Source organism: Notolepis coatsorum (genome assembly GCF_963971535.1).
Source record: "Notolepis coatsorum genome assembly, chromosome: 1".
NCBI classification, from domain to species: Eukaryota; Metazoa; Chordata; class Actinopteri; order Aulopiformes; family Paralepididae; genus Notolepis; species Notolepis coatsorum.
The window spans coordinates 68,561,762-68,585,359 of NC_140165.1; the positions used below are offsets into that span (position 1 = coordinate 68,561,762).

General features: G+C 48.0%; 1 protein-coding gene across 1 annotated transcript in view; it reads left to right on the forward strand.

Moving 5' to 3' along the window:
* Positions 1–23,598, forward strand: part of aox5 (aldehyde oxidase 5) — a gene marked incomplete at both ends in the record, with an annotated part of 234,481 nt that overhangs the window by 12,359 nt on the left and 198,524 nt on the right. Inside the window, one exon of the mRNA XM_084324128.1 lies at positions 1,980–2,106. Within this exon, the coding sequence (XP_084180254.1) occupies positions 1,980–2,106 (127 nt within the window). The remainder of the gene's footprint in view (positions 1–1,979; positions 2,107–23,598) is intronic.

Consider the following 23,598-nt stretch of genomic DNA (forward strand, 5'->3'; position numbering starts at 1 on the left):
GGAGCGTATAGCTTTTAACATGAGGTCACTTCCTGCTTCACAGGAGCGTATAGCTTTTAACACAAGGTCACTTCCTGCTTCACAGGAGCGTATATCTTTTAACACGAGGTCACTTCCTGCTTCACAGGAGCGTATAGCTTTTAACATGAGGTCACGTCCTGCTTCACAGGAGCGTATAGCTTTTAACATGAGGTCACGTCCTGCTTCACAGGAGCGTATAGCTTTTAACACAAGTTCACTTCCTGCTTCACAGGAGCGTATATATCTTTTAACATGAGGTCACGTCCTGCTTCACAGGAGCGTATAGCTTTTAACATGAGGTCACTTCCTGCTTCACAGGAGCGTATAGCTTTTAACATGAGGTCACTGCCTGCTTCACAGGAGCGTATATCTTTTAACACGAGGTCACTTCCTGCTTCACAGGAGCGTATAGCTTTTAACATGAGGTCACGTCCTGCGTCACAGGAGCGTATAGCTTTTAACATGAGGTCACTTCCTGCTTCACAGGAGCGTATAGCTTTTAACATGAGGTCACGTCCTGCTTCACAGAAGCGTATAGCTTTTAACATGAGGTCACTTCCTGCTTCACAGGAGCGTATATCTTTTAACACAAGGTCACGTCCTGCTTCACAGGAGCGTATAGCTTTTAACATGAGGTCACGTCCTGCTTCACAGGAGCGTATAGCTTTTAACATGAGGTCACGTCCTGCTTCACAGGAGCGTATAGCTTTTAACACAAGGTCACTTCCTGCTTCACAGGAGCGTATATATCTTTTAACATGAGGTCACGTCCTGCTTCACAGGAGTGTATAGCTTTTAACATGAGGTCACTTCCTGCTTCACAGGAGCGTATAGCTTTTAACATGAGGTCACTTCCTGCTTCACAGGAGCGTATATCTTTTAACACGAGGTCACTTCCTGCTTCACAGGAGCGTATAGCTTTTAACATGAGGTCACGTCCTGCGTCACAGGAGCGTATAGCTTTTAACATGAGGTCACTTCCTGCTTCACAGGAGCGTATAGCTTTTAACATGAGGTCACGTCCTGCTTCACAGGAGCGTATAGCTTTTAACATGAGGTCACTTCCTGCTTCACAGGAGCGTATAGCTTTTAACACGAGGTCACGTCCTGCTTCACAGGAGCGTATAGCTTTTAACATGAGGTCACGTCCTGCTTCACAGGAGCGTATAGCTTTTAACATGAGGTCACTTCCTGCTTCACAGGAGCGTATAGCTTTTAACATGAGGTCACTTCCTGCTTCACAGGAGCGTATAGCTTTTAACACGAGGTCACGTCCTGCTTCACAGGAGCGTATAGCTTTTAACATGAGGTCACTTCCTGCTTCACAGGAGCGTATAGCTTTTAACATGAGGTCACGTCCTGCTTCACAGGAGCGTATAGCTTTTAACACAAGGTCACTTCCTGCTTCACAGGAGCGTATATCTTTTAACGCGAGGTCACTTCCTGCTTCACAGGAGCGTATATCTTTTAACACGAGGTCACTTCCTGCTTCACAGGAGCGTATCGCTTTTAACATGAGGTCACGTCCTGCTTCACAGGAGCGTATAGCTTTTAACATGAGGTCACGTCCTGCTTCACAGGAGCGTATAGCTTTTAACATGAGGTCACGTCCTGCTTCACAGAAGCGTATAGCTTTTAACATGAGGTCACGTCCTGCTTCACAGGAGCGTATAGCTTTTAACATGAGGTCACGTCCTGCTTTACAGGAGCGTATAGCTTTTAACATGAGGTCACGTCCTGCTTCACAGGAGCGTATAGCTTTTAACATGAGGTCACGTCCTGCTTCACAGGAGCGTATAGCTTTTAACATGAGGTCATGTCCTGCTTCACAGGAGCGTATAGCTTTTAACATGAGGTCACTTCCTGCTTCACAGGAGCGTATAGCTTTTAACACAAGGTCACTTCCTGCTTCACAGGAGCGTATAGCTTTAAACATGAGGTCACTTCCTGCTTCACAGGAGCGTATAGCCAAGGCCCACGGCTCCCAGTGTGGGTTCTGCACCCCGGGGATGGTGATGTCCATGTACACCCTGCTGAGGAACAAGCCCCACCCCACCCTGGACCACATCCGGGAAGCTCTCGGAGGTAAGATAAGATAAGTCAGCATTCAAGCACTCTCTTATGAAATTTTTTACTGATTCCTGCAACTCTTTCTCAACCCAGTAACACCCCCAACTGTGCTACTCTCTGTTCGCTGTGCTTGTTTCTATTGTTCTGCTTGTTGTCATGAGTAAATGGAAGATATGCTGCAAATAATAATAATAATTCATTTAATTTGTATAGCGCTTCCCAGGAACCAGAAGTCGCTGACATTAGGCAGAGAAACAGAGAAAAACAAAGAAACAAAAGGAACACAGGACCACAGGGGAAACAGGGAAAACAGCATGAGATACACAGAAACATAGAGCGACAGTAACAAACATCAAACAGGTTGGAGGGGGGGGGGTTAAGGTTGGGGAAGGTTGAAGGCTAGGGAGAACAGGTGGGTTTTGAGGCAGGATTTGCAGATGGAGAGTGTGGGGGAGTCTCTGATGGTCTGAGGGAGGGAGTTCCAGAGTCGAGGTGCAGTGTTATATGTTATAACTGTATATTGCTGGTCTGGTATATTTGGACGTGTCCCTTTGTCCTTTAAATTTTTAAGATTGTTGTGCTTTTAGTTTGGTCTGTAAAAGTTTGCATTGCGGCTGTCGTTTAGCTACAGTATGTCGGCTATGCTTAACCCCCCTCCCTTCAAGAGGCGTTATCTCTTGCCAGGCCATCATTGTAAATAAGAATCTGTTTTTAATTGATTTGCCTGGTTAAATAAAGATAAAATTTAAAAAAAAAATTAACATTTAAATAAGATAAGATAAGATATTCCTTTATTGATCCCCTTGAGGAAATTCGGGCATCATAGCAGCATGTGGTAGGGGGGAGGTACAGGTATGGGCAGGGTAATAGTTAAATATATAAATAATAAATATAGGCAATAAAACGTAATACGAGAAGAAAATAAAAAGTGTAAGCAATGGTGGAGATGAGGGTCTGTATGCCCTATTGGTTATATTATATTGTAGGGTGGATTATCCCTGCTTGTGGGAGTAGTAGTACACAGACACTGGGTAGTAGGATACTATAGTATTGGACCTATAAGTACCCCCGTCTTTGGCCCGGAATGTCGTTCTGGAGGGCTTGCAGCTGGACACAATGATCCCGATTAGGTCTACTTTTAGTGAAGCCTGGGCAGGTTATACATTACAACGTTAATTCTTAATATATGGCACCGGGTGCTCTTGTTATCAATGTAGGGGAAGCTCTTCCCACCATAGGCACCGAGTGCTCAATACATTAAACCACCCCGCTTGTACTGGGGGAACCCAGGCATAGAATGTGGACACATTGGGAATTCCAGAAGCAAACAGTCAAATAAACAAATAACAAAATAACCAATAAATGTGGGCCCACGTTATCAAAGAAAACCTAACCTAAGCCGGCTTAAATTGTTTGGGGTACCCCTTAGACACTGGTTGTTAGCGTTCACTTCAATGGACGTTGCTGTTGATACACGTGGTACTGTTAGTACTTAGCCAAGATGGCGGAGCCACTCTTGTCACCGCTCGTCCGGGTGACAAGATGGAGTCGGCGATCCCGCGAGCACAGCCAGCAGGCCGGGCGAACAGCAGGCAGTGGTTAGCTGGCGGAGCTTGCTGTTTGGCGTCCTCTGCTGGTGGGAAGAGGCGTCCTCTGCACCGTCTGGGAAACGTCCACCGCTGCTGTTGCTGGCTTGCTTCTGTCGCGCATGCTAATACTTTGGCTACCTTAAACACAGCTAAGCTTTGGGTCTCGGCGCACCCTCCTGCTATTCGGTTACTGCTAACGCAACGTGGCTGGCTATACCACCGGTCTCTTCAGCGCCTCGCGCCCGGTAGTCTACTCAAGTCAGACGGAGCCGTTAGCGGCATGCTACTATACCGCACACAGTAACTACTATAACCCGATAACGTTAGACGTTAGTCTCGTTAGCTCTAGACGTTAGTCCTTGGGTTCGGTTTCTCTTACTCACACACTATCGCTGATACTTCTAGGATAACCCGTCACTAGCAAGTATGTCTCATCACCCGTCGCTCGCTCCGACAGGGCTCTCCAACGTCACTTCTTCCACGGGCTCGTTTAAGGTACCCGTCCACTGTAACTGCGACTGATCACCGTCAAGTCCAATGTCGAAGAGAGCTTCCTGCTACCGTTGCCTCCAGGTAACTCCCTCTTCCTCGTTGCTTGCTTCTCTCCACCGCTCCACCTGCCACCACCGCCACTCCGCCCCCTGCTGGCAACCTCCACTGGTCCCACTCAAGGACCGCTCCAGAAAGGGAAAAAGGGCTCAATGTCATTGTTAGTAATCCATACTGCAGCCGGAGAAGAGTAGCACCTCACCTCGTCGTTAGACTGGGCGAGCTATCCAAAGGAACACTGTTAGGCTATCCAAAGGAACACTGTTAATCACACGTTGTACACACACAGGGAAAGTAACAGTTAGTTAGCACTACTGAATACTTTGTAGAATATTCAGGCTGCTACAATATGTTACAATAAATATAGGCAATAAAGAATTTTAATCTGACTATGAGTAAAAGTAAACAGTAGACACAAGGTGCAGTAAACACAAGGTGCCCTAACTGGCATGATATACGTCATAGTTGTAGTCCGTGCAAGTTTTGGTGGTCAGACGTTCCTAATACATCAACATTTATTTATTCTTGAAAAGACAATTGAGGTCACCCTCATTTTCAATGTCGTTGAGATTTTACAGACATTTCAATGCATACATTTCTACAATATAACAATAATAAATATGAATAACTATCTATATATTACTTTTCACACATGGACCGCAGTCCAGAGTGCACCACAGCAATTTGTATAAAATGAACATAAAGCATAAAATCAGCACACAAATTGAGAGAATAAAAATACATGCATAAATTGCAGACATAAGAATAGGTATAAAAGGGGAGCTCCCGTAGCTCACCGCATATCTCGGCGCTATTTCTGCGTCTGGGAAAACCGTGCTCGTCACGGATCTGGGGGACACGAGTTCGATTCCCGGACCCGCCGTCATTTCTCAGAATGTCTTCCCCTGCTCTACATCCCATTTCAACCTGTTTCTGTCGGTCATGCTTGACCAGAAAAGCGATAAACGCTAAAAAAAATAAAGTTAAAAAAATAATAATAATAGGTATAAAAGACAATAAAAGTAGTGCAATGTAAACATGCAGACTTAAGAATAGGCATAAAATAAGTACTGTACAATGTCGCATGTGAACCCCCCGGAACAGTCAGTCCCCCGAACACCGACACATCAATCCCCACCACATCCCCATCTAAGACACCCCCCCCCCCCCCGATAAAGCACGTCATGACCGAAGGAAAACACAAACAGCTCGCGCGCCACTCACAGTGCCATGCACAGCGACGGGAATGCCAACCCTGCGGGCCGCTCCATCTCCCCCGGTCCCGGTGCCCCCGTCACCATGAGGAAAACCAGCTAATCCCACGCCCCCACCCCCAAACTCCACAGAGGAATGACAGGCCCGCGCCACAGGACCCGCAGCCACACCAAAGGAGACACGACCCCACACACTCAAGCTGACAGACACAACAGCGGCCAAATGAGAAGACATGTAGGGTCGGGGCGGTCTAGTCCGAGATCACACCGGGACCCCCGGGACACAGCAGAAGCAACAGCGAGCTCCCCACGCAAGGAACCCCAAAACCAGCCAGCAAACCGTGGGAGCCCAACGACGAAGACCAACCAAAATCCACCAAAGCACACGCAAGAGACCAATACCCAGCTAATAAACCCTTTTTACATAGTAGATTAAGATTGCCATGCTAGTGTATCACATAGTCATAGTAGATTAAGATTGCCATGCTAGTGTATCACATAGTCATAGTAGATTAAGATTGCCATGCTAGTGTATCACATAGTAGATTAAGATTGCCATGCTAGTGTATCACATAGTAGATTAAGATTGCCATGCTAGTGTATCACATAGTAGATTAAGATTGCCATGCTAGTGCATCACATAGTAGATTAAGATTGCCATGCTAGTGCATCGTAAAACACATTCCTAATAAACCCTTCTTCTCTGACACTCTGCAGAATGGTGTAATATATTTCACTTCAAAAAGTTGTACAAAGAAAAGATAAATACAATAGACAGTATAGCACAGTTTAGTATAGCATTACAGTATAGGCTAGTAGGAGTATAGTAATATAGTATATAGCAGTTTAACATAGAATAATAATATATTCAAATAACAGTATATATATAAAATAATATTGTATAATACTGTAAACCAATATAATATAGTCTAGTATAATATAGTATACTATAGTATGATATAATATATAGTATGATCTAGTTATAGAATAATAGAATAATATAGAATAATAGTATAGTATATAGAAGTATAATATAGAATAATACATGATATAATAGAACAGTGTACTATTATATAGATAAATGTGTGTGTGTGTGTGTGTGTGTGTGTGTGTGTGTGTGTGTGTGTGTGTGTGTGTGTGTGTGTGTGTGTGTGTGTGTGTGTGTGTGTGTGTGTGTGTGTGTGTGTGTGTGTGTGTGTGTGTGTGTGTGTGTGTGTGTGTGTGTGTGTGTGTGTGTGTGTGTGTGTGTGTGTGTGTGTGTGTGTGTGTGTAGGTACTTGCGAGGACATACTATGCTCGGCCAACCTTTATTGTGAGGACAAATCCACTTGCGAGGACTTTTGCCTGGTCCTCAGAAATAATATGCTTTAGTCAGCATTGCAGTAGCTATTTTCCCTGGAGTCCACAAAAAACGTACATTTTGACTGTGCAACATAATACTTACATCATAACCTGACATTACAGGTAAACAGGAAAAAGGACTAGTATACACACACATACACACAGACATAATACTTACATCATAATATTTAACATTACAAGTAATCCGGACAAGGACTAGAGACTTGGACTAGTACACACACACACAAGACAAGCTCCATGTGTGTGTGTGTGTGTGGTACAATTAGGGGCCGGGGTAGAGGAGCCAAAGCTATATATTTAGGTTATTGTATTATATGAATGTTTATATGTTTATTTTTATAACCTTACATTGAACCGGCATTAGGAATATTGATTGGATTTAGATAAAGTCATTGAACCGGCTTATTTGTCATAATAGAACATTCTAGAACATTTGTGATGTCACAGTATGATGTCATAATCAAACATTGTGGAAATTTTGTGATGTCACAGTATGATGTCATAATCAAACATTCTAGAACATTTGTGATGTCACAGTATGATGTCATAACCAAACATTCTAGAACATTTGTGTATCTATATATATTCGACAAGATGCCTGAAGTCTGTCCTTCCCAGCTAGGTGTTTACTTTCAGGAGATGGGGATAAGTATAAACCTTTTTTGGGCAGTATTGATCAGTGGGCCAGGAAGTTGAGACTGCATCAGGGGGGAGTGGCGGAGCACACTCGGTGGCTATCAGTGCCATTTTGGCTATTGCCTGATCGAGTCATTGAACTTAGGTTCTTGAAGGAGGAGGATAAGGGCGAGATTGTGGAGGAAATAGAGAGGTTCCTTCTGGAATCAGGGGCTCTGGAGGTGTACACTGATGGCTCTGTGGATCCTGAAAGTGGGAGGGCAGGATTTGGGTGGTGGGTGCCTTGGTTAGGGATCGGTAAGGGACAAAGAATATCCGATGGCAGCTCAGTATTTGTGACAGAGTTGCTTGCCATCCTCTGGGCATTGTGGTGGGTGGAGGAAGTGGGACCAAGCCAGGTGATTATATGCTCTGACTCGGCTGCTGCACTGATGGCTCTGAGTGCAGGTGGGTCTAAAGCTCGCCCTGATCTCATTCAGGAAATAATGTTGGTTTTATATAGGATTGCGAAGGCAGGCTGGTCAGTGGAGTTTTGTTGGGTCCCGGGACACGCTGGGATTGCGGGGAATGAGATGGCTGACTCCCTTGCCAAACAGAGCCTGGGAAGGGAGGAAGAGATAGGTATTTCAATGGGAAGAGTAGAACTCAGAGATAAGATAAAGAAAGGAGTTGAGGCTGAGTGGCAGGATGAGTGGGAAAGGGGGACCAAGGGAAGGCACTATTTCTCTCTGCAGCCTCGGGTCAAGATCAAGGTGGAGGGATATGGGTCAAGGAGTGATAGGGTGAAGATGTGTAGACTGAGGCTGGGGCACTGTGGGTTGAACAGTAGCTTGTTCATTGTGGGCAAACATCCAGATGGGGTGTGTGAATGTGGAGAGACTGAAACTGTCGGGCATGTCTTCCTAAAATGTGAAAGGTATAGGAAAGAGAGGGAAATCTTTTATAAAAGTCTGGTAGAGCTGGGAGTATCTTCCTTCTCTCTTAAATCATTCTTTGGCATGGATAATGAGAACCACCAGTTGATCACAGAGGCAGTGCTGACATTTCTGCATGCTTCAGAGTTGTACCAGAGGATATAGCGTTAGTGTATGTATTAGTATTGGACAGGCAAGAGGAGCAGAGAAGAAGGAGAAAGTGTGAGTTGGAGAGGCCTAAAGATGGAACACCACTAGTGTAGTATAAGAAATGAGGAGGGAAGAAATACGCCAAGAAAGAAGAAGAAGAAGAAGAAGAAGAAGAGATCATCAAAAGAAGTGCGGAGGGCAGTAATACGCCATGATGCGTCTAATCTGCCGGAAATTCAAAAGAAGAAGAAGAAGAAGATATATATTCAACAATTCTCTCAAGAAGATGAGAGATGGAGGGTTCCCCCTCTTGGGGGGGCCCTCCAAGAGAGGAGATGATGTTTGTATTGTGATTGTATGACAAGAGGAGCAGAGAAGAAGGAGACAGAGACGATAGAAATGTGTTTTGAAGATGAGAAGAAGAAGAAGAGGAGTGTAAACTTTCTCAAGTGTGAACGAAGCAAGAATTGTGGAGGGCAGTAATACGCCACGATGCGTCTACACTGCCGGAAATTCAAATAAGAAGAAGAAGAAGAAGAAGCTGAGGGGGAGTGAGCGGTGGTGGAAGGCGAGCCATGCAGCTTATGGAGAGCGGGGAGAGTGGATTCCTCGTAAATGGCCCCGGCCGGTGCAAGAATGTCCAGGGTTTTGGGTGAATCGAGATGGGAGCGAGTGGAATGAGGGCTTGCGTCAGGAGGGACGCGAGTCACCGGGTGCGAGCCCAGTGTCCCCTCGGGGTGTGACGTGTGGAGAGGGAAGTGAGAAGGAGGTCTCGGAGATGGTGGAAGACAAAGGGAAGGAGTCGGATGGTGTAAAGAAGAAGAAGAAGGAAGAGGAAGAACGGCAAATGGAGCTAACGACCGATAACGGAGAGGGAAGTGAGAAGGAGGTCTCGGAGATGGTGGAAGACAAAGGGAAGGAGTCGGATGGTGTAAAGAAGAAGAAGAAGGAAGAGGAAGAACGGCAAATGGAGCTAACGACCGATATTCGCGATCAGTCGGAGTACAGTGGGGAGGAGAGGGAGAAAGAAGAGAGGGAGGAGGAGGGGTGGGATACGGTGAGGAAGAAGAGGAAGAAGCGGACGGAGAGGAACGACAGCGATGGGGATAGTGAGAGTAGGGGGGAGGAGAGGGGGGGAGAAGGGGGGAAGAGGAAGAAAGGGGGGGACGATAGCTCAAGTGGGCCGGGAGACGAGGGTGCAGGAAAAGATGTGGCAAAAGCGGAAGTGATCCATATAGTGGTCAGGCTTGAGGGGGAGAGGGATGAGAGGAAAGTAGGTAGGCTCGAGTGGCCCAAACTCATTGCCGAGCGATTAGGAGAGGTAAAGTACGTGAACGTTTTGTGGGATGGGAATCTGGCCGTAGGGTGTGGTAGTGAGGGGCAGGTGGAGGTGGCTAGGAAGATGCAGAGCATTGGGGGGGTGGGTATAAGTAAGGTGGCGAGAGTAGGGGAGAAGAGGGGGGGGGGATGTAAGGGGGTGATAGTTGGGGTACCGGTCGAGGTTACAGTAGAGCAGCTGGTGGAAGAGCTAAAGGAGGACGGGCGTAATGGCATAGTTAAGAGTGCAGCAAGGATGAAGAGGGGAGCGGAGAGGGCAGTGACGGGGACGGTAGTGATTACGTTTGAGGGTGGGGTTGTTCCTAGGGAGGTGTTAGTAGGGCGTAGGATGTATAGGGTTAGGGAATTTGTTCATAATCCTCTTAGGTGCTATAGGTGCCAGGGGTTTGGCCATATAGCTACCACATGTATGAAGGGGATGAGGTGCGCTAGGTGTGGCGGGGAACATGAATATGGGAAATGTGGAGAGGGAGTGAAGCCGAAGTGCTGTAGTTGTGGTGGGGAGCATAGTGTAGCGTTTCGGGGGTGCGATGATGAAGGAGGTCGCGGATCGGAGAGAGAGAAGGGAGGGTAAGTTGACGTATGCTGGGGCGGTTAGCAGGGCAGGACAGGGTAGCCAAGAAAGGGTGCAGGGGGTTGAAGGAGGGCATTTGGCAGTGAGGGTAGAGCAGGTGGAAAGAGAGAGGGGAAGGGAGGAGAAATTAGGTATTGTGGCCTTCGTGGCAGGGGTAGTTACTGGTATGGCAGAGGTTACGGGTAGAACAGAGATGGTGAAGATGATTGTTAGGATAGCGGGATCTGGGATTGGAAGGTCTGGACTGGAAGGAGGTGTGTAAAGAATTGGCTGAGGGGGCTGCGAGGGACAAGGCTGCGAGGGACAAAGCAGCCCAGGATAAGATAGCAGGGGGCAAGGAGGGTCCCGCGGAGGGGGGCTCAGGCAGGAAGTAGCAGCAGTAGCTGCACTCCAATGGACAATGTAGTTGATGACGGGGTCCAGTAGAAGAAGAAAAAGAAGGTGAAGAAGGAGAAGAAGGAGAAGAAGAAGAGCCCATAAAAAGAATTGCGGAGGGCAGTAATACGCCACGATGCGTCTACTCTGCCGGAAATTCAAATAAGAAGAAGAAGAAGAGCTCAGTGTTTTGAAGATGAGAAGAAGAAGAGGGTAAACAATCAAAAGTTGATTTACCAGAGGCCTAACTATGGAAACCATACCACTAGCGTAGTATAAGAACTGAGGAGGGCAGAAATACGCCTGCGGGAAATTCAAAAGAAGGAAGAAGAAGAAGAAGTAGAGCTCATCAAAAGAACTGAGGAGGGCAGTAATACGCCACGATGCGTCTACACTGCCGGAAATTCTAAAGAAGAAGAAGAAGAGCTCAGTGTGCATCTTGAAACAGTGCTGAGCAGCACTGAACCGATAGACTAAACAACATAGATTTTCGGCTTTCAGGTGTGGAGGAATTTTGTCATGTGACTGTCGAGTTGGCGGTGATTTTGGAGACTGGGAAAATACAGTTTTCTTACCTTGTAGTAGTGACGTGAATATTTAGGAAAATAGCTTTAGGACCCCTTCTGTAAAGAAAGACTTCGCTGTGGAAGAGAAATAAACCATTTGGATATCTTTGTTTTACACTGGAGCGGCTGTGGACATTATTTTTCTTTATCAACGAACGTACTACTCACAAGTAGCCGTAGGCAACTTTAACTAGTAGAGTGGAACGTCGGCCCTCATACTAGTAAGAAAACTCTGTTCCAAGAGGAAAAAGGTGTCAACACATACAGTATCACGGACACGCTTGTGAGAAATTAGATGAAATGAGGTGTAATCCTCTCAAACTTGGATGTCTCCTGGCTTTTGGGTGTTTTCTGTCACTAACTTGGTTCACGTCGGTTCCCAATGGAAGAGAAGCACACTGTGACATCCAGGCCATGTACAGGCGTCTGCTGGCTGCGGAGGCGCAGGGCGGGGCGGTTAGGAGGGATCTCAACAGGGTTCTAGAACAGCTGGAGAACTTCTCCAGAGCTGCCAACACCTCCCACACTTGCTGCGCCTTCACCACCGACAACCCCAACAACTCCATGGGCCTCCGCCCGCCCAATGCCTACATTTATCTGCCCCGTCGGAGAGTTGCTGGTCACTGGCTCCACCCATCAGTACAAAGGAAGTGGCTTGTTTATTATCGGTGCCTTTGAAAACGGGATTGCAGAGGGAGAGATGACAGTGATGCGGCCAATTACAGCTCTACGTTTGGTGGTCCAATCAGACTCTCATGTATGGGTTCTATTGAGCAAGATATTCATTAAAGTTTGAAGACTGCTGAGAATAGGAGGGGAAGCCAGACACGCCAGCAGCCATCCCGCACCACAACACTCTCGGACAAAGTTCATCCCCTAGTGGACAAAGACATTTATTATTATTACAAAAGGATGTTTTTTTATGAAGTGCCTGAAACTGAGAGCTTGTGAAGTGGACACAGGTAACTGAAGAGGATTAGCACCCAGTAATGTATTATTTTACTACATAGTGTATTTATTTTTAAACAAATAAATAAATGAAAAGTGAACACCTTTTGTTGACTAAGGAGGATTTCATTTCAGCTACTTGGAGAGTTTCTGTCGTATAGGCATATCACATATGTGAAACATTGGTGAAGAGGTGTAGGCCCTCAAACCAGAGTCATCATAATGCAGCCTAAAGCAATATTGGGTCAAATCTAATTTGGATTGTACAGGTTATTTCCGGTAGTGTGTCTACATGGGTAGAGCTCTGGACTCATGATCGGAAGATAATAATAATAATAATAATAACTTTATTTGTATAGCACTTTTCATACAGAGGTTGCAGTTCAAAGTGCTTCACAACAGTAAAAAATACAGGCATAAGCGAGCATAAAAAGATAGACAGGTAGAATCACAGTGTTTCACATTAGGATCTAGCATCCCAATAGGCTCTCCGCTTACAGTTTTCAGTAACACAAATAGTAAAAATAGTTTAAAATGATTCAGTTTAAAAATAGTAAAATAAAAATAAAATAAAATAAAATAAAAATTATAAAATAGAACAGACATAAAAAATACAGGCATGAGCGAGCATAGCAAGATATGGCAAGTGACAACAATGCATAAAGTTTACAGACAATCCATGCTGATTGATCTGCCATAAGCAAGTGAAAGTTTACAGACAATCCATGCTGATTGATCTGCCATAAGCAAGTGAAGATTACAGTCTGTTCTAACAAACCAAACTGCCATGTATTAAAGTTTACAGACAATCCATGCTGATTGATCTGCCATAAGCATAAGATTACAGTCTGTTCTAACAAACCAAACTGCTACAGCCAGGACACAGTTTAACCTGGTTCTACTAACAGCCAGGACACAGTTAACCTGGTTCTACTACAGCCAGGACACAGTTAACCTGGTTCTACAACAGCCAGGACACAGTTAACCTGGTTCTACTACAGCCAGGACACAGTTAACCTGGTTCTACAATGCTACAGCCAGGACACAGTTAACCTGGTTCTACTACTACAGCCAGGACACAGTTAACCTGGTTCTACTAACTACTACAGCCAGGACACAGTTAACCTGGTTCAATGCTACAGCCAGGACACAGTTAACCTGGTTGTACAATGCTACTACAGCCAGGACACAGTTAACGATAGGTTATGTAGATAACCTAGTTATATTAGTATTGGCTAAGCGTCCCGCTCTGAGCCTTACGAGATACTTCTATCTCCTGTGATACCTAATGTATCTCCCACGAATAAAAAACACATGCACCCCACCTGTATGGGGCCCCGCCCCTTATGGTGGCACCACCCATATAACCATGACTCTGGTCATGAAACACCCTTCCTCGCCAAAAACCCGTCCCAGGAAAAGATCCCTCAAGAGGGAACTCAGGGCGCGCAGAGCGGGACGCTTAGCCAATACTAATATAACTAGGTTATCTACATAACCTATCGTTATATTTCGTATTGCATCGCGTCCCGCTCTGAGCCTTACGAGATAATGGGGAAGAGCGGGCGCGAGACCCGACAGATGTACCCCCTGAGGACCCGTAAGCCCACATCAAGGGGTGCGGGGAGCCCTGTCACCCCATCCTTCCTAACGAAGGGGGGGCGCAGTCAACTCCACCTGAATGCGAACAAGAGGGAGCCAGAACCCCTTGAACACACCGTACAGGCGGAACCACGTGTGACTCAACACACTGTGGCCCATACCCATACACTCCTGCTACCCGACCAAAGGACGGGAAGCAGGAAAGGCCACAGACCCCAGAACCGCCTGGGAGACAGAACCCCCGGTCATGTCCACGAGGTAAAACCTTACAAAGGGGCCCGGTGAGGACCATGAAGCTGCAGCACAGATGTCCTCCACCGAGGCCCCACCCAGGAGAGCGGCAGAGGCAGCCACCCCACGAGTGGAGTGCGCCCTGACGCCCCCAGGGGGATCCTGCCCAGCCAACGTGTAGCAGAGGGCAATACCCTCGCACAACCAACGGGACAGGCGCTGCTTCGACAGTGCCTTACCAGCACGAGCCCCACCGTAACAGACAAAAAGCTGGTCGGTAACCCTGAAGCCCTGAGTACGGCTGAGGTAAATCCCCAAAGCACGGACTGGACATGACAGGTGAAGGCCCGCATCTAATTCACTAGCGTGAGGAGGAGGACGAAAAGCCTGAACCACAATATCCCGGGAGCGGAAGGAACTCCGGATATTCTTAGGCACGAAAGCAGGATTAGGTCGCAGAGTGGCACCGCAATCGGTCCGAAAAGACAGGCACTCTGGACGTACCGAGAGAGCACAGAGCTCACCCACGCGTTTAGCGGAAGTGACAGCCAGTAGGAACGCGGTCTTGAAAGACAGCCGTTCCAACAGCGCCTGCTCGAGCGGCTCAAACGGGGCCAAGGACAACCGACCGAGGACCAATTGAAGATCCCAAGTCGGAGCCAAGGAGCGTTGCACCGGCTTAACGCGTCGAGCGCCAAGCAGGAAACGCTTCACAAGAGGGTGGCTGAACAAAACAGTCCCCTCAAAACCCTCATGACAGGAGGATATAGCTGCCGCATATACCCTCACTGTCGAAGCCGACAGCCTACCAAGAAGAGACTGGAGATAACCCAGAACAGCATCCAGGGGGCAGGAGACTGGGTCCCAGCCCCCCCCCTTACACCATTCTTGGAACGCACGCCACCCGCCCGCGTAAACCGCGACAGTGGAGGGAGCATGCGCACACCGGATGGTATCAACCACTGCGGGATCCATCCTCTCCAGACTCACCCTCCCACCAGCCACACCACCAGGCGTTGACCCAACACCGGAGGCTGGACAAGCACTCCGTTGTGCTGCGAGAGGGCCGTCGCTGACCACGGAATGACCCAAGGAGGAGCGACCAGAAGCTGGATTAAGACCGGGAACCACACTGACGTGCCCCGGTCCGGCGCGACCAAGATCACCGTCCTGCGCTCCCTCCGTATCCGCTCCAACAGCTGACTCAACAGCTGTACAGGAGGGAAGGCGTACAGAAGACCGGGCGGCCATGGAAAGGTCGAGAAGGCATCCACCCCCAAGGGGGGATGATCCGCTCGACTGAGCGAGAACCACAAGGGGCACTTGTGAGAACGTCGGCACGCAAACAGATCTACCGAGGCCTTCCCGAACCGATCCCAGATCTGTCCGACTATGTCGGGGCGGAGTTCCCACTCGTCGCGACGAGGACCGCCCCGAGACATTATATCCGCCGCCACATTTTCCGTACCAGGAACGTGGAGCGCCCGCAGACTGCGCAGCCTGCGGGATGCCCATAGCAACAGTTCGCGCGCCACCCGGAGCAGGCGGGCGGAACGAGTCCCACCCTGCCTGTTGATATACGCCGCCGCCGTCACATTGTCCGTCCTGATCAAAACGTGTTCGCCTACCACCAGGTGGCCGAGCCGTTTGAGGACCAGGAGGACCGCCTTCAACTCCAACACATTGATATGCAGGACAGCCGGGTCGGCATGACCCGTCCAGCTGCCCCCCACTGCGTGGGTCCGAAACGCCCCTCCCCAACCTGTGAGAGAGGCGTCGGTGAAAACCGTGACGTGGGAGCCACTGCTGCCCATGGGGACCCCAGCGGAGAGGATACCCAGCCTCCCCCAGTGGGCGAGATCCCCCCATATCGACAAAGGAACCGTCAACCGTCTCCCTTTGCCGCACACCGGATCTATTCTCAAAGAGAGAAACCACCTCTGTATCCGCCTCATAAAGAGGAGGCCAAGAGGAACCACCGTGTGGGCCGCCGACATAAGGCCCAGCAGACGCATCACCTGCAGCGCCGTAACCGTCCCTCCCAGACGGAAACCCCCGAGCGCGTGACGGAGATCCCCCCGACGCTGCTCCGAGAGGGTCGCAAGCATGGGCTTCGACCTCAATGTCAAGCCCAAGTACTCCACCTGTTGACTGGGAAGAGGGGTACTCTTCTTCCAATTCACAGCAAAACCCAGGCTGGTGAGGAATTCCACCACCAGTCGAGTATGAGACCTGGCAACCTCCTCTGAACGGCTGAGGAGCAGAATGTCGTCGAGATAGAACAGAACTCGTATCCCCCGACGACGTAAAGGCCCCAGAGCAGCCGCCACGCACTTGGTGAATGTGCGGGGAGCCAGAGAATAACCGAACGGCATTCTGTGGTACTCGTACGCTACGCCCTGAAACAGGAACCTTAGGAACTTCCTGTGAGGAGGGAAAATGGGTATGTGAAAATACGCATCCTTCAGGTCTATGGAGGTGAACCAGTCCCCCCTCCTGACAGCAAGCAGAAGGAGTCGGACGGTCAACATCCTGAACGGTCTCACTACAATCAACCGATTGAACATGGACAGATTCAGTATAGGTCTGACCCCCCCAGTTTTCTTGGGCACCAGAAAATAACGGGAGTAGACGCCTGACATTGCGTCCTCTCTCGGGACCACAACGACGGCCTGCTTCGCCAACAGAGATTGGATCTCGTCGGCCAGGGCTGTCACCGCGCCCGACCCTAACAATAGGGTCGGCACCAAACCTGAGAACGGAGGATGGGGCCGCGCAAACTGCAAAACCAGCCCCGCCTCTAACGTTCTCCTCATCCACCGATTCAAGGGACATTCCCGTCGCCATATGTGAATATAATCCCACAGCGCCCCCGCCGTCAACTGACGCTGGGCCGCAAGGAACAGCAGATAATTGGCCCGGTCCCCCCCGTCGTGCAAAGCACCCAAGGGGGGACCCCGACAGAAAGGGCCGGTTTGATACGGGAGGAGCGGTCATCAAACTTGTGGACACACACTCACCCCCTGAACACCCCTCCAGCACACGCTGAGGAGCCGTTCCGCAGCCAGACACGCAAGGCCTGAGGACCCCATGGGCTCCTACACGCCGAAGCCCTGCAGTGATATTGCTACCACTCAAATCACGCCAGCCTCTCCTTTGCAGACCACTGCCGGTTTGACGGGAGTGGGAGGCAACAGCGCGATACCCCGCCTGGCGAGGGCGAAGCCGGGGTAACCCCTGCTGAGCATTCAACAGAAGAGGCACCGAGTCCCCCTGCTGACCACTGGAGCTAGTGGCAGCTGTAACACCAGGTTCCACCCACCCACAACCTGCGGTGTAGGAACCACGCGACGACGGAACATTCTCACGGACAGACCCAGGCTCAGCCATCAACTGGGTGTCAGCCCCTGTCTCCATGAGAAGTGAAGAATGGGGCCGCATACGCTTCAAAGAAGGTTCGCGGCCCGCAGCCAAAGGAGAACACTCAGAGCCCCGCTTCTGAGGGTAACAGAAAGCGGACTGAACGGGGAGCGGGCTGCTCGCGGCAAAATGACGACGGGGTGGTTTACCAACCCCGAAATCACCCAAAATGGCCGATCCCTCGGCCGCCAAGACTGTCGGCCTTGCGAAACCCTGTCGATTCTCCAACCAGGGCACCACTGGCGGGGGAAACATGGCCGCCTGTCGAGGATCTCGCCACAGTCGTTGACGAGACCGTGCTCCCACCCCTGGCTGCACAGCGTGAGGCGGTGTAGGACCCGAATCAAAAACCGCCTGCGCCTCCACAGAACGCCCAAAAAGACTATCTGTGGAAAAAGGAGTCGTGAGGAGAGAAAACCTATCCTCTTCCCCAAGAGGAGACTGCTCCAACCAAACATGCCTAACAACCAAAGTCGATAGCATCCGAATCCTCCCCGCAGTTATAGCTTGCGACTGAGTCAAGATCTCTATAACACCACAAACATGAATCACGTTCATAGTGTCGGTTGGACCCAAAGACCTACAACCCGACGCCATCTTGGATAGGAAAGTAGCCAGCTGAGCCACAACACTGGCCGCCGCTAAATGCCATCCTGCAGCAGTATACCACTCATTCGTCCATACTGCCACCCTCCGAGCCGACATGCTATCAAGCAACGGCCGGGCGGAACGTCGTTCATCCCCGCCTGGGCACAAAAAAGAAGCTACCTGGCTACTTAGCCAAGGTACCCCCGGGCTGCACCCCGTCGTCAGCCCCTTCACCCGCAAAAAAGGTAAATAGAGCTCAGCGAACCCCCCCACACCCACCACCGACTGACCTTCATCAATGAAGCTGGCAAGAGGAGGGAAAAGCGGAATCCCGCGGCGGGGATTATTAGACATTCCAGCGTCAACATCAGCGTTAGCAGAAGAAGCAGCAGTAGCATTAGCATTAGCAGTAGCATTAGCATTAGCGTCAACAGCATGTTCCAGGATCGCCAAGACATCGCCCACTACAGTGGAACGATCGCCAAGCCGCCCCGGCCCTGGTGCCGAAACATACTCCACAGCACGACCAACACCGACATTGACGCCTACTGACACAGACCTCACCTTTGTACAAGCCGACCCGTTAGCCAAACCTTGTACGCTGCCCCTCGGTCCGTCGCCGTCAGCCGAGGAACCACCAGCATAGGTCTCATGTGTCGCCGAAACAAGCTCCAGAGAATCCAGGGAAAAACAACTCTCCGGTAAGCCCTCAACATTATTAATCTTCCTTAATCTTTTCATTCCGCTAGCTCGTATGGTGCACGCATCCAATACGCTGGGACGAAAATAGAGGAAGGGTGTTTCATGACCAGAGTCATGGTTATATGGGTGGTGCCACCATAAGGGGCGGGGCCCCATACAGGTGGGGTGCATGTGTTTTTTATTCGTGGGAGATACATTAGGTATCACAGGAGATAGAAGTATCTCGTAAGGCTCAGAGCGGGACGCGATGCAATACGAAATATAACCTGGTTTAATGCTACAGCCAGGACACAGTTAACCTGGTTGTACAATGCTACAGCCAGGACACAGTTAACCTGGTTGTACAACAGCCAGGACACAGTTAACCTGGTTTCTACAATGCAGCATAGTGTTTCACATTAGGATCTAGCATCCTAATAGGCTCTCTATTCAGTAATTAAAAAGTGCACTAACCGACAGACATAAAAAAAATACAGGCATGAGCGAGCATAGCGAATAATAAGAATAGTTTAAAATGATTCAGTTTAAAAATAGTCATCAGTAAGAAGTAAAAAGTGCAATAACCGACATATGAATTTGATAGGCAGTGTAAAAGAGTAGGCAGGGTAAGAATAAATACAAGTTGTGTCAGGATATCCCTGATGTTTCCTCTTGCCACTAGGTGGTAGCAGATATCTATCAGTGAAATGCCTGAGCAAAGAGATAGGTTTTAAGTCTTTTAAAGATGTCTAGCGAGTTGGCTTCCCTGATGTTTTGGGGTAGTTTGTTCCATAGTTTTGGGGCATAGTTGATAAAGGCTGCATTACCGATCCTCTTTTGACTGCTTCTGGGAGCCTCTAGTAGTCCAGCAGCTGATGATCGCAGTGTTCTTGCTGGTGTGTAATTTATTAGAGTGTTGGCAATGTAGCTAGGTCCCTGTCCATTTAGAGCTTTGTATGTAAGGAGAAGGACCTTAAAGTCAATTCTAAATGTTACAGGAAGCCAGTGTAAAGCGGCTAAGACTGGACTAATGTGCTCTCTCCTTTTGGTTCTAGTTAGCAGTCGGGCTGCAGAGTTTTGGATTAGCTGAAGCCTCTCTGTGGTTTTCTTAGGGAGACCTGTGAAAAGTGCATTACAGTAGTCTAGCCGGCTAGATATGAATGCATGAATTAGCTTCTCAGCATCGTTCTGATTAATAAATAGTCGTACTTTTGCTATATTTCTGAGATGGAAGAACGATGTTTTCGTCACTTTGCTAATATGAGAATTGAAGTTCAGTTCTGAATCTATGACAACCCCAAGACTAGTGACCTCAGATTTGATCCAAGGGGTTAGTCCCCCCAGGTTCTTTATTAATGTTTCTTTTTTAGTTTTGGAGCCGATAATTAGAATTTCAGTTTTGTTCTCGTTTAGTTTCAGGAAGTTCTTACTCATCCATTTATTTATTGCCAGTAAGCAGTCTGTAATGGAGCTAATCCCTGTATCATTTGGTTCAGCAGATATGTACAGTTGTGTATCATCCGCATAGCTATGGAAATCTACATTATGTTCTCTGATGATATCACCCAGCGGTAACATGTAAAGGGAGAAGAGTAAAGGACCTAAGCAACTCCCTTGTGCAACTCCATAGTTGTTGTCGTATATATCAGACATGTGATCTCCTAGTTTAACATAGAATTTCCTCCCTCTGATGTATGTTTTAAACCAGCCTAGCACATGGTCTGAGAAACCGACATGGTTTTCAAGACGATCGATTAGAATATTGTGATCGATTGTATCAAATGCTTCACTGAGATCTAACAGGATAAGGACCGGATCTCCTCTCTGGTAAACAAGAATACCCTGAAGACTCTAGCAGGAGCACTCATTCAAGGGTACTACGACTATGCTTGCACCTCATGGTACCAAAGCACCTCAAAGGCACTAAAAAACAAATTACAAACATCTCAAAACAAGCTAGTCAGACTACTACTTGACCTGACTCCTAGAACCCACCTCACCCCTGCCCACTTTGACAACCTAGGATGGCTTAGAGTAGACGACAGAGTACAGCAACTTGCAATGGGCCTGGTCTACAAGATACACTACGCGACCAAGGTACCCATGTACATGTCAAAATACTTCCCAAAGGTCAGTGAATACCACGATCACAACACCAGAGGGAGCTCCACAAATCATGTAAAACCCAGATTCGGCTCAAACAAGGGACTAAACACGTTTCGCAATTATGCCACATCAATGTGGAACGCCCTGCCTAAAGCTGTAAAGGAATGTGAATCACTACCCACCTTCAAAAACACTCTCAAAAAACACCTACGTGAGACTGCAATTCGAAACTGGCCCCTACAAATGTCCTAACCTAGTTGTACAGTAAATGACCAAGTAAGGCTTTGTCAATATTCCAATGTACAGTGTAAAATGTGTGTGTGTCCCCTACCCAACCCCCCCCCCCCCCCACCTCCAATGTACAGCCCTCACCCAAACCACCCAACCCCACCCCACCAACCTCCTCCAATGTACAGTTTCTACGCCAAATGTATATACACTCCTTTTCTGGACACTTTTGTATCACAAACAGTACTGTATTTGCAAATCTGATATGTCATAAATGTATAGATGTAGCAGTACTGTCTATCTGTATGTCATGTATGTCATATATGTTATGATGAATTGAAAATGGGGGACCCTGGTGTAAACAAGACGAAAGTCTTTCTCTGGTCTGCATCCCCTTAACAATTGTATGTATTGAGATGTACTGTACTGTACCCATTCTGCAATCTGTTAATAAACTTTTCAATCAATCAATCAATCAATCAAGGATGGAGATCTTATTCTCGTCAGAGTTTAGTCTGAGGTCACTGATTATTTTGGTGAGGGCAGTTTCAGTGCTATGATATTTTCTGAATCCTGACTGAAATTCTTCTAAGATGTTGTTTTCTTCAAGAAAGATCACCGGTTCGAGCCCCGGTCAAGGCCGTTTTCAGAAAGTGGTGGTGTTGTCCAGCAGGGAGCACTTTGTCCTCTAGACTTGGCAGTAACAATGCCCCTTTTACGGCGATAGGGACATCGTACAGCTGTGAACTCCCGAATTTGGTCGTTAAAGAACTCCCGAAGTCTGTCGCAAAGAGTAGGAGGTTCCCCGACGTTCCTGGCCAAATTCCCAATCAGGTCTCTGACATCAAGGCCACCTAATCATCCCTCCCCCTAATTGGCTGATATCATCCATTGAACCTGTGTAGCCTGCGTGAAGGAGGCACTTTCCACCCTACATTGTAAAAAACTATTTGAGTTTATCTAGAAAAAAGCGCTATATAAATCCAATCAATATTCCTAATGCCGTTTCAATGTAAGGTTATAAAAATAAACATATAAACATTCATATAATACAATAACCTAAATATATTCAATGTGTGCCGCTTTCCCCTTAGATGGTGGTCATGACCGCTGCCTAGCCTCTTACCACCCACTGCTGTTCTGCACTCTGCATGTGTAGCCGGTTCAACATAGAACCTGCCACGACTTCGACCGTGCCTTGAGTGGGAGTCGAGCCCCGGGCGTCCGCACCGGGGCCAGCATCACAAACCGCTGCGCCAAGAAAGGAATTCCCTTTTAAGCACTCAGTTTGGATGCCTCTGGGGAGTGAGTTTCACTTCTATGTACCGTAGTCACACTATCGCGGCACATATCCGTTACATTCACCCCCCCTAAACTCACACCACCCAAGGCATCCGGGTCACGGCACCACTGTAGCCGGTTCAACATAGAACCTGCCACGACTTCGACCGTGCCTTGAGTGGGAGTCGAACCCCGGGCGTCCGCACCGGGGCCAGCATCGCAAACTGCTGCGCCAAGAAAGGAATTCCCTTTTAAGCACTCAGTTTGGATGCCTCTGGGGAGTGAGTTTCACTTCTATGTGCCGTAGTCACACTATCGCGGCACATATCCGTTACACATGTACGTCCCTGCGAGGTACCCCTGTGTAAACGTTTGATCCCCCTTCCCAGTGGGGGGGGGGGGGGGGCTGCTTCTCCTTGAGAATCCAAACATGGAAGGAGGGAGGGATGAGTGTAAGAGAGAGTATGTATGAGAGTGTGTGTGTGTGAGTGTCTAACAAAGAGAATATGAGTGAATAAGAGGGGAGCGTGAGATAGAGAGCGAGAGAGGGGGAGAGGAAGAATGTGTGTGTGTGTGTGTGTGTCACGTGTGTGTGTGTGTGTGTGTGTGTGTGTGTGTGTGTGTGTGTGTGTGTGTGTGTGTGTCACGTGTGTGTGTGTGTGTGTGTGTGTCTGTGTGTGTGTGTATAAATGAATGAACCTCAGTAAACATGCAATTTAACTGATAGATACACTAAATGTATTTATTTATGTTAATGTGTTGTGTTGATGTTTTCATTTCTGCAAAATAAGTATGTATATTTTGTCTGGTTTGGTAAACATTGCACTATGAACAGTCTATCAAAATGAAATAATAAACACTGCATGGACGGTGCAGTGTGTTACTATGGTTTGGACCATGTTTACCATCATCACTACTTTTACTGTACTACATTTACTGTCTGATTAAATCCTGCCACTCACTACTGTTCACTACTACTACTGTTATCACTATCGTCATTACTACTTGCACTTTGTTCTATGTCCTATTATCATTACTACCGATCCTACCAGAGTAAAAATTTAAAACTTTTTAAATAATTTAAAAAGATCAGCTAAAACTGTTATGGTTTGTAACCGACCCCAATCGCACAACACAAGACAGGTATGAGAGTAA